General features: G+C 26.0%; 1 protein-coding gene and 1 non-coding gene across 23 annotated transcripts in view; one reads left to right on the top strand and one right to left on the bottom strand.

Annotated features, from left to right (window-relative positions):
- Positions 1-12915, bottom strand: part of LOC103574021 (MAP7 domain-containing protein 2) — a 129154-nt gene that overhangs the window by 51136 nt on the left and 65103 nt on the right. For 7 of the 22 annotated variants that reach the window (XM_008553349.3, XM_053740790.1, XM_053740789.1 and 4 more), the window contains one exon: positions 875-916. The exons of 8 other annotated variants lie outside the window; for them this stretch is intronic. In XM_008553349.3, the coding sequence (XP_008551571.1) occupies positions 875-916 (42 nt within the window). Of the gene's footprint in view, positions 1-874; positions 917-4102; positions 5309-12915 lie in introns of those variants that run through there. 7 more of the 22 variants (XM_008553340.3, XM_008553352.3, XM_008553353.3 and 4 more) reach the window with 2 other exon arrangements.
- Trnak-uuu (transfer RNA lysine (anticodon UUU)) lies at positions 6227-6299 on the top strand. Its single transcript has one exon. It is a non-coding gene; the product is annotated as a tRNA-Lys (tRNA).

Below are 12915 nucleotides of genomic sequence, written 5' to 3'. Positions count from 1 at the left end.
GGCGAGGAAAAATAAGTTTTTTCTAGTTTTAATAAAACTTTTCATTTCATAATGAAAAGTTTTCCCTGCGCCCAGAAATCATTTTTTTCTGGGTACATAAAATAAAATTTATTTTCAAAAAATGAATAATTTAAAAGTAAATTTATTTCGTAATCCGCGTGATTTAGAATTAGGGTAATCAATCAGATGGAACGAGAGCCGGTTATAAAGACTGTAATATAATTGTAACAAGTAAGGCGCGGCTATTATTCAAACTATTACAGTAATGTATTAAATGTACGTAGAGATAAAGTGTGAGAGAATTAAAACCGATTAATGTAGTTAACCACAGAATTAATAATTAAATAGACGACGGGAAACGTCAGCTCAGTTAGCGAAATTATTAGCTTCCTGATATACTTGATCTAAAGTATCTCTTTATATATATGTATATATATATCTTACAATTATATCTTTTACAGTATGTACACTATTAGTATACAACACTTGTGATGCACAATTTCATGCCTACGGAGATGTAGAATACCTCTCTCTTATTCTGAATCAGATTTAGCCTCAATTGCTTCTTGTCATCAATTAAATTCTAACAGACTATTGCATTATTCAAAAAGTAACATCATGAAAGTACCCAATTTATTAACAATATCATTCATTTTTATTATTATTATTATTATTATTATTATTATTATTATTATTATTATTATTATGCTTTATAAAAAAAAATAATGACCGTAAAAAAAATTATAAATTCGCTTTAGAAATAAAATATTTTTTAATCTATTTTAATTATTTTTACTCATTATTATTTTCCAGTAAATATAATAATATAATTTTTTTTTAAACATTTAAAAATAATAAATATAGTTTTAATTACCACAAGTTACTAATTGCTTCATAGAAAGACACGAGTACTCACCTGAAACAAACAATAAAAAAAAATTAATTCACTCAAAAAAATTAAATTGAATAATAAAGAAAAAAAATTAAATTAAAAAACATAAAAAAAAAGTAATGAAATAAGAGAAACCAGGTAAGAAACGTCTGCCATCTGTTAGTTAATTTTAATCGTGGGCTTCTTGTTTACAATGTCGTTTTAAATGATCTGACATTAATTAAACTATAAATGCTTTGATTGCCGGGATAATCTTATCCGCATAAATGTTGTAAATTTATTTAAAATAAATAATGTTTTTATTACTAGTATAAAATATTCACTGTAATTAACTTAAAAATTAATGTAAAAAAATAAATAAAAATATAAATTACGATGTAAATAATGTATCAATTGACCTTCTGTTTAGCCGCATTTTTCTTTTTATAACAAGGTTAATTTTCTGCCTGAATTGTGTGAATAATCGATTAAAATAGTGATACTTTTTTGTGGTTTTTAATTATATATTGAATAACAATTATGTAGAGTAAACAGCTGGCACTATTTACTCTAGAAAAAATCGGGAGTAAATTTTGAGTGATTATGGATTTTATTTTAATCCGAATTCATTCCGACACTCAGAGCCCCAGAGTAAAAAAAATTACTCTGCAATGAATAGTCTACTCTGGATTTACACCGCGTTCATTGCGCTAATTTTTTTACAGTGTATGATTAATTAAAATCAAATAAAGAGATAGTTTATAATTAAGTTCATTTGTCGGGTAGGCAGAGGCCATTTAAAGATAAAAATTTTTTTTTTTTTTTAAATGTTATTTAGTTATATGAAGCTTGTTGGCAGCACTTGATGAGTGGTTACTGTGGTGTGCGAATTATCGTGGTTCTGTGACACACAAAGAACAGGCGAGACCGAGTTTAAGAGGAGAGTTAATACTCACTCATGCTCACATTCTTCTTCTTTCAGACCAACGAACTGTAAATAATTTGTTAAGACGACTGGAAAAGTCATTATTTATTTATTTTAGTTTTTTTTCAATTCTTATTATTGGAATAATAACAAAACTGATAAATTATTTACAGTCGCGATTGTCATTGATTATTTTTATTTATTAATTTCGATATTAATTACCGTTAATTTTTTTTAAATCCAATCATTGCGTAATTTCAAGTAAATATTTACAGGTAAGATTTTGTTGGATTATTATAAAGGGTTCAGTGAACTGTTTAATTAAATTAATTTACATTTTCCCTATCGGTCAATCTTATCGCGATATACTTTTGTTATTTAAGATTCACTTGTATTCTTGAGACTCATTACGGTAATAAATTAACTTTGTCCCTATCAATTATTTATAATTTTACTTTCTTTACAAACTAAAAGTATCACAAAAATTTTTTTTAAAAAAGGGTCGCTTTGAATATATTCAGCTATTTATGTATGTTGTAATTTGGCCGGAATAGAAAGTTAAACAGTTAGTTTTTTAGAATAAACATTTACACATTAGAGGAAGTCATTAAATAATATTATGCATTAGTTTTTTTTTAAATTATTGTAGTTTAATTTTTTTTTTTGAACTTTCTAATCACTTAAGAATTATTTGTTATTGATAATTATACACAAGAACGGTCTCACTTTTTTTTTTTATTACAATAAAAAAATTTTAAATAATTTTTTTTTTTTAATTTTCTATTTCATGAAAAAATAAAATTTATATTTATTTTTTTTATATGAAAGATTTTGACTTTTTTAAAAAATGATCAAAGTCAAATTTTTTGCCGCCATTAAAATTTTTTGAGAAAGTCGACATTGAAAAAAAAAATATTAATATAAAAATAAAAAAAAATTGAACTGATACAACTAGAATAAATATTTGTATTTTATGACCGCGATACTTTGTTTTAAAATGAGTAAGACCGCACTTGTATATAATTACCTTTTATTTCTTATAAATAAAAAAAAAATAAATAATAATAATAATTATGTTCTATTATTATACTAAGTAAATTATTTAAAAGAATGACATTATGTGTGATCAGTATGAATATTCGTAAAATTTATCACGTCTCAGATAGAGAGGATGGAAGGTTAAAAAATTTGGCACAAGCTCACATGTGCTTTGAATAAAATTGCAAGTCTTCCGGTTAGTCAGACGAATATAAAAAAGTTTTTGCCATAGAAAGAAACTGTCATAATTTTTATTCTTCATCGCACTGCATTGTGCTGTAATTTTACTCACTCATCGAACAAACAAACATTGAAAATTTTATTCATAAAAAAATAATTAACTTCTAAGAAAAAAAATGTGTCACTAATTATTTTACTTAACATCAAAAAAAAAAAAAAAAATGAATAAATTGAAGAATATTAATAAATTATAATAAAATAAATTTTTATATGAAATTAAATTAATTACTGTTGATAGTAAATGTAATTAATTTTTTTTCGAGATATAAATAGACAAGAATGTCTGGAGGTAGATATGATAAAATTGATTAGAATTACGTCAGGTCTTAAAAGTTGATTAGAATGAAAGTTTAAATAGATAAAGATAAATATATATTATATATATATATGCAATGATAAATTAATCTCGAGCAATGTGTCATCATAGTAAAAAATATTGTGTTAAAATTAACATAATCTATGTGTTAAAAACGGTCTGCACAATATTTGCGTTGACTTTAACACAAAATTTCTGTTAAAATTTCCACATAAAATTCGGGTAATACGAGAAAAGTGAATTCAATTCTTTTTAAATTTTAGTGGTGTTTTTTTTCTACGGATATTCAGTAAATGTATTTTATATATTTTTTTGTGGTTATAGATCGATTTAAAATTATCAGCACAGTGAAGTGTGTTGATTTAACACAAAAAATTTAACATGGACCGACTTTAATACAGATGCATGCATTAAATGTATACGATGCACAAGAGGATGGAATTATGATGAGTAAAACTCGTAGGATGATTGTAATTAAGTTCAGCGTGGGTCAATCACAAAGACAAAGAATCATTAACTCAGCTAGAGTAAATATCTATATATATATTTTACCGTTGTGTGTCTGAAGGTAATTGACTTTTGTCAAAAATAATTAATCATTTAGTTAAGTTACATTTACTCCATTAAATTAAAAATGTAACCTACTTAACTTAAAAATACAATAATATTTTTTTTGTAAGATTAATTGAAAAAAATAAAAAAAAAAACTCACAAAGCCAAACATTTCCACGTGGCGCGGTGTGCAGACGATTAAAATGAAGATTAAAATCTAGTCCAGCTAGATCTTGTTTAAGTTGGGTACTATCCATTACAAGAGCTCTTTCAGGTAACAAAAAAAGATGATCACTACCTTCGGCAGGCCCCAAAGTTCTAGGCAATCTACCGACCCCAAGTGGGCCTGATCGTGCCGTCAACATTCTCTCAAAATTGTTCTTATTGATGTCGATTTTTTTACTGACACGCGATGATGATGACGAGACATTATTTGAACCCGAGCTCGTCACTTTGAATTTACAAATATTTTTTTATTATTCCTCACTTATTATCCCACTCTTACACCCTTTCTCTACTTTTGAATTATTTTCACTCCCGCTTAAATATACACGCACTGAAAATTTACTCAAAATTTAAATATTCGAGGCGAAATACCTTCAGATAATGAACAATAAAGTATATTACAATATTAATTTTCACCTTGCCAGTATATTATTTCAATTTTAAATCATATATACATATAATTGCTTTATTATCAACACATTATTCACTTGGTTTATTCACTAAATATTATGTAAACACGAGCTTTGTAAGTTATTTCGTATTAATGTAAACAAAGAATTATGATAACACATATATTTTTTTTATCTTTTATGAGTTATTGAGAATAAAAACGTGAGATTTTTATTTTATATATGATAATTATTTATAAAATATATATCGATTCATGTTAATGTTATCTTGAAAGCTTTGTTATTATATTAACAATTACGAACGTGAGTTTACGTCCGATAACTAATAATCCAATACTATTTTTAATATAAGGTTTCGTTGACGAAATCCACAATTGGCTTTCAAATCTATTTAAATATATAAGCATACATATTTTTTTAATAATCAACCGTAACACGATTTGAGTATTTTAATAAAAATTTATATCAATTACTATTTTTTTAAATTAATTAAAGTACAATTTGAATTAGAATTTATCACAATGAAAAATAAACATAAAGTGATTTGAATTATTGAGTAATTGATTAATTAAATAAATGAATTGATGGATTTAGATGAAATATAATTATATAAAAATTATATTATACAAGTGTCATTAATTCATTAATTGCCGGCAACTCGTGGCAAAATATATATGTGTTTATATATATATATATGAGGATAATATATAAAGTGAGTCCACTCTGAACGACGCCCGCATTGAAACTGAATGATTGTAACATATTGAGAGCGACGAGGAGTCCCGAGTTTGAGCCGAGAAAGGCCGAGAGTATTTAACAAGCTAACAGATTCAATGGACACAATGTACAATAGATGACTAACAATAAATATATAAATATATATAGGTAATGAATAATATAATAACAATAATTTAAAAGAGAGTAAGTTAATGAGTGTAAAGTAATTGAATGGAAACTTGAATTGGAAAATTTTTTTACTGATTTTAATTTTCTTTAGATTATTTTTCGTTACGCTTTAATTTATTAAGAAGAGCAATTCATTGTTGTTTAGTTGTGTATCAAAAGGGGTGATTTTATAAAAAAAACTTTTTTGATGTAATGCCGTTGCGTAAATTTTGTTGCTGGATGGTTATGCATCCTTGCGTAAGACTAAATAAGATAAAATTCCTTTGGGAATATAACAACACATTTAAAGGTTGCTTTGGCCTTACAGACACCGTTTTACGCGCATTAGGTCGAGGATTCTGTGTAATAGTTATTTATTGAGGAAATATTTCATGTATGCTAGACAATTTCACTTGGCGCCATTTCAATACTTTTATTTATTTTCGTTATTTTCGTTTTTGCATAATATTACGGTAATATGCTTTTATTGGGAAGTAATTCAATTATTTTAATGTTAAAATAATCAACAAATAAATTCTTTAAAGAATTTAATTAATTAATTTATGTATTCATTAATTGCTTAAAATTTTGAATTGTTGGAGCATCATAATTTTGGAGTACAAAAATTTTTAAGTAATGAAAAGAAAAAAAGTCAAAATATTGTTATTACAATTTTTTTTTTTAATTAATAAGTAGACGGAAAGTGACCACTACGTTTAGAGTAAATTTGGTTCAACTTAAACATAGCAGCCCGGGTATGTCAGGCTTGGATAGCTCAGTCGGTAGAGCATCAGACTTTTAATCTGAGGGTCCAGGGTTCAAGTCCCTGTTCGAGCGATTATTTTTTATTTTTTTTTAATTCAATAAATTATTATTTATCATATTTATTCATTTCTCATTAGTTCAAAAATTGGAGTAGAAAATTTTTCAATTTTTACATTAATATGCTTTTGTTTTTGCAATACATCTGTATTAGAGTTTAAGCTCATAAGTGTTGTTACTGATCCAAAAACTATGTATTTGTATTAAGGGATCCTGTTATTGGCTTTGGCTGTTGAGTCCTTGTTAAGAAAATAAGTAAATAAATTTATTTTTAAATTTGGAGTAACTAAATAAAAATTATACAAATAATTTAGATTAAAAAAAAATTGATTTAAAATACAGCAGACCCTCGATGTTATTCTGTTCGATTAGTCTGTGTGAATGTTACGTGTATTTGTGCAAGAATAAAGAGTCTTCAAGGAACGTAGTGTAATATCCAATATTCATTTATCATATTAATATCTGAATTTTGATTATCATCAAGTAAACAATGAATCCGTTATAAAATTACTAACATTATTTAAATTATCGTTACAAATATTAATTGAAAATGTACTTATATTTTTTCACTACAAATTTCTGAAAAATTTTCCTTAAAATTGTGAAAACCCAAGAGATTAGTAAATTTTTTTCTCATGAGTATCATAATTTTTTGTAAATTATTTAAACATCTCAATGACAGGCTCGGATAGCCAGTCATTCTTTATTATACGTTATGGAAATTTTGATAACCTATTTAATAAGCTAATTAACTTTTTAAATGATAAAATAATCTAAACTATTTTCAGTTACATTATCTATGAGAAGCGGAGCCCAAGTATATTTTATTGAATTACTCATTATAAGAAATAAAATAAATAAACTAATAAAAACTAATATAGACATCATTGAGAAGATTTAAATGATGAACTCGATTGTTTTTTTTTTTTTTTTTATTTTCTTATACCAAAGACCTTCCGCGTGCGTGTTTGGAGTACTGAAGACTTTAGATGAGTCTTGAAACAGCATGACTTCCGTTTGCAAACTAACATAATATACAATTGTACACTTCAATCCATCCTGATGTCACGACTGTACGACCATATTTAATTTACTTCTTTATAATCAACTCATCTACACTCTCAGTTGACCATCACTCAGTAATTCACAGAATTAAATTTTAATTACCTTTTAAATTTCTAATCAAAATTTCAATTTAGCTAAACATCATTTATTAAAACATTAAATATTATAGTCAATATTTAATTATAAGAAAATATTTAAATTTATAAATGTCATGATGATGGCAAAGAAAAATAAATCGTGATCGATAATAAATTTTTTTTGTTTTCTATAAAGAAATTAAGTAAAACATATATGACTAGTATATGTATTTAACGTTATAATGTCAATATATATATGTATATATAGATTGGAAGCCACACGTCACCTGGAAGCCTCATATCATACCTAATATAGAGATAAACACCGTTGCCTTACATGAAAAAAAAAACCCTCGTATAAAGACATTTAATTTTTTAAAAAAATATATATCAATAAATATTTAATAAGACATATTTCAAAAACTTATGGTGTAGAAGGCATTGTTATTTTCAAAATACACAGTACAACACCTCTGTAAGTTACGACCTCCCACCATTACGAATTTTCTAATTTCGACCTAAACCCAAAAAAAAATTTTTCAATACCTGAAACTTTTACTTTACACTTCAGTTTAATAATGTATGTATATGTGTATATTTGTCGTATCATATCAAGTAGTTGAACAAATAGAATACTGTGGGGCAATATGGTGACTCGACAACATGGCCATCCGGGGCAATACAGTCGCTCTAAAAAAACAGAGCTAGTACTGTTTATATATATTTATGTAGATTTCATATAAATCAAGTCATTATATTTGTGCATTCAGTATAACTTTTAGAAAATTTAATCATAAGATCATAAGTAGTTGAATAGGATTCAAAAACACAATTGGTTTTAAAATTTCCATATGCATATGAGTTTGAAATTTTTCAAAATTTTCTTTGAGAAATTTAACGTCTCTTTTTCTGACTGACAGATGATATTTTAAAAAATTCATACATATATTTTTATTAATAAATTATTTATAACCGTGATGGGTATAATGAAAATGAAAGCGAGAAAGGTACAAAGATGTATGTGATCTTTGTCAAAGATATGAGTCACTGAAAAAATAGTTTCAGTTGACGAATTAAGTGTGAGTTTAAGCTCTCATTGAATGTGTGTATTAACCCGTTACTTTAATTCTCTTCTCAGTCAGCTACTTTAAAAACGGTTTTATTTTGTCCCACTGACTATGGGCATGGACACTGTCAAGGATACTGATGTTAAATACCGGACGGTATACTAATTTTATTACATTAGAATTTTAATTGATTTATTTACTACGCGGCACTTAACTCTTTAATTTTACGTCACATTTTGTTTTTTTTCCGAGCTAATTGATTTTAAATTGATAATTTTATAGAAAGGTTTGTTAATAGAATGAAATTGAAGATTAAAATTAAATAAAAAATTTTCATGAAAATATAAATTATTCAAATCTTTTAGGATACATTTCCTGTGCTGCACCTGTGGATACTCTTGTGACCCGTAACAAAGTAATAGGTCAATTCTTATTGCATTAGATGGGTTGGGTCGCTATCACAGATTTCTTCGCGACAAAAAAATATACGGAAGTTATCGAGACCAGATTGTTAAAGATAAATATGTAAATTACATTTCTTTTACATAAAGAAAATTTATATTATTATTACCATCATTATTGAATTTTTTTCATCTGGTAAATAAAAGGTTTTTTTTTTTTTTTTTTTTTTTTTAGAAACCTAGAGGTAAATTTTCTATAAATACTTTTAATTTCTTGCAATTATTTCATTTAGTTTTATATTTTTTTTATTTTTATCAAATTAAGATTAAATTCATCCGCAAGGTTATACTATCATACATTTATATGTATATATATCTATGAAAAGTTGACTAACTGCCAAAGATCATGCGATGATTCACGTGGGTCCTAGGATCTGTAGGCAATAAAGCCCAGAAACTGCGTTTAGATCTTTCAAGTCGATGAGGTCATAGATAAGTTAAGAATGAAGCTCGATATCTGGAATTTTTGGGGATGAGTCAAGAAAAAAAAAATGTGCGTAAGTGATTCATATCAAGAGAAATTGAGATTGCGATTTTGTCAGGGCGTCGTTGTTACATAGAAGGCGTCGTATCGACCCTCCATGCTGGCGCCGGCGTCACATGTTGCCTTGGCAACTTAACCATTTTCTTTCATATATATATATATATATATATATATATACATATATTTATTTCAACTTTCTGAAAAATCTTTTTCTTTTTACGTTCATGCTCATTTCGTTTTTTTTTTTCTGACATAATTTTAATTATTATGAATAATTGATACTTTTAACTTTTTTCATAAAAAAAAACTTTTTTAATTATTTATTCACATTTTATAATTAATATTCCACTTAAAAAAATTTATTTAAGATTGTAATTAAATTAAAATTAAAGATTTATTCAAAAACTTTTTTTTTTTTTACAAAAAATTATTTTTCTGCGGATATATTTAAAATATCACTCAATGATTCTATTGATCAAGTAATTGATCAAGGTTATTTCTAAATATATATATCTATATATGATTTATGTATGATAAATTAGTAGATTAAATATTTTAATTTAATATTATTGATAAATATAAATAATATATTTTTTAATGCAAGTGAATACTTGACTTTTTTTTCTATTGATTTGAAATGATAGCCAATAATAAGTAGAAAAATAAGTGGACAAACGAGGCAGGTCTTTGAGAAAAAGAAAAAAAATTTAGAGAGCAGAAAAATAATTTGATTTATTTATTTATTATTTTTTTTAATGTTATTATATTTTTTTTTATTGGAGTTTAAGTACTGGGAGATGTAATAGGTGGTTCATTGGTGCATAACGACAAGACGAACGGCATAAAACATGAAATCTCAGTGTTTATTCCTAGATTCGATGATCGTGACGACCCCTTTTAGAGTGAAATTGCGGTCTACGCCCTGGATGTCAGAAGCTACTATGAAACGTAGTTATATTCTACGCACAAAATGTACGTATGTACGTGATATGACTTCCGGGTGGTTATAACATACAGGTAGGTAGGTATTTTATATTAAATGACGAGAAAAAGACGGATACGTAAGTTTAAGAGAGAAAGAGGTGGATGTTGAGAGCGTGTACTGATGCTTAACAGAGGATAATTTTCTTCCAAGGCGGAACGATTAGTAGAGATGATTAGATGGGACGAGAGCATGAGATTAATAGTCGACGGATCAAATGATAGAAGAGATCAACGGATCAGTTTCGTGCTGTAATAAAATCTTTACGCTTTAATTGCATCGTTCATATTGAGATATAGATATACGATTAGTAGCTCATATTTATTCTTAAATCTTTGACTTTTTATTTTATTTATTTTTCAAAATCTCATTCATTTCATTTATTTTTTTTTTTTTATTTTTTTTTACTGAGCCATGTAAAAAAATTTTTATTATGATCAACTATAAAATTTGGGATAATTTCGAACTTCAAGTTGAGAATTAAAAATTTTTTTTTGAAATTTTTTGAAATTCAAAAGTGCACTGTGAAAAATTACCATTAAATTTTACTGTGGGTGCATTGTAACCCCGGACTATAAGAAAACTGGTACAAAATTTATAAGTGTCCGATGGGAAACGAATGCGCATAGGCCCCAATCGTGTCATCTGCGCATACGTTTACTATGGGACACTTGTAATTTTTGTACCAGTTTTCTTATAGTCCGGGGTTACAATGCACCCATAGTAAAATTTGGTGGAAATTTTTCACAGTATGAAAAAAATAATTAAACTTTAATAATATTTTCTGATTTCATTTTAAAAAAATTTTTTTGAGGTTTTTAAAAATGAGGTAAAATTAAGATAAAATTAGGGATCGTATAAATTTTTGAAATTTGAAAAGTTAAAAAAGTAAAACGACTTAGATATCAGAACACGTAACCCCATACCAATTACTTTCTGAAATTCTATATCTAAACCCTCACATTGCGAAACTCATGTCGATTTATCACAAAACTTTTATGTCGGTTAATGGATAAAGTCAAACACGATAGAGTTTAAATTATAATGCTATGTAGAAAGACAAATGTGTGACTAATTTCATTGTTATCTACCTAAAGTTTGACTATTAACAATCACACAAACAGTCCGAAATTGTTCAACACACATATGCACTTAGACAAACATGCGGTGCATATACTCCAAACAAAAGATATATAAAAGGACATGCAAGTTTCGAGGGTGTAAATTTAAGCTTTAGTCACGCACAATATTCTGACTGACCTGCCTCAAATGACATATTTTATCTCCTGTGCATTTGCATACAATCGCTCTAATGCTAAAGTATTAATGTTTTTTTTTAACATGAGAATAAATTCAATAAATTTAATTTAACATTTTCATAAAATTACATGTATTAAAAATTTTTTTCATGCCTATGTAATTTAATATTAACAATAATGATTATATATAATTATTTTAAAAATTATAGATAACCATTAGAAAATATATATGACGAATGATTAACTTTCATCAGATGATAATAGTCTTCTCACGATAAATTCTCTCAGCAGCTTCAATGTATATAAATGTCTATACATATATACATTTTATTTGAATTACTAGGCAATAAAATATAAATAAATATACACTCGTATATTTTATATTTACCATTTATATTAATAATATATTTTTATACACTTATATATTAAATGAGTTCACTGAGATAATTTTTTGATAAAATTTTCCCTAAAATGCAAAGTAAACCTGCGGCAAAAACGACAAAAATATGGAAACAATAAAAAGTAATTCTTTATATTTTAATTTTCAATTTTTTTTTATTTAAAAATTACTCGAAATTGAGTTTTTTTATTTCATAATTGATCACTATCTAGAAACAGAAAAGTAATTATTTATTCCGGCTCAGTTTTACTCAAAATTAACGAGTAAAATTTATTAGATAATTCTCCCCGTTCTAAAAATTCGTTCCAAAAATATTTAAAAAAGGTCTATTACCGCCAACTTTCAAATTTGAAACAATTCACAACTTTGAGTTGAAAATTATTAACGTTTTATTAACTTTTCAAAAAAACTTTTCAAAAACGAGGTTTGAAAATTGAAATTTTTCTAGTCTTGACTTTTTTGAAGTTCTGAAAATGATCCACTCAAAGTCCAAAATCGTCTCAAATTTGGGAGATCACGTATGAATTTTTTTGGAAAATTTTAGGAACTTTTTTTTGCATGGGTAATGATGGTTACAGTCAATTCTAAATAAATATAGCCAACAGTTATAGGAATCGCTCGCTCACCAATCATTAAATGCTAAGAAAATAAAGATATGTGGGTCAAAATTTATTTTACAATCCAGTCGATCTATTCTTGAAATTGCATATTGCAAGCTTCTAATTTCATTCAAATATTTATTATTTCAATAATTTTCAACATCGATTTCCTCGCGATCTATTTCAAATTTATGAAAGATAAAAAAAAATTTTTTTATGAATTTTATACGCGCAATT

This window comes from Microplitis demolitor, chromosome 7, assembly GCF_026212275.2.
Source record: "Microplitis demolitor isolate Queensland-Clemson2020A chromosome 7, iyMicDemo2.1a, whole genome shotgun sequence".
Taxonomy (NCBI): Eukaryota; Metazoa; Arthropoda; class Insecta; order Hymenoptera; family Braconidae; genus Microplitis; species Microplitis demolitor.
The sequence above is the reverse complement of the archived record's forward strand: the minus strand, read 5'-3'. Positions and strand labels throughout refer to the sequence as shown.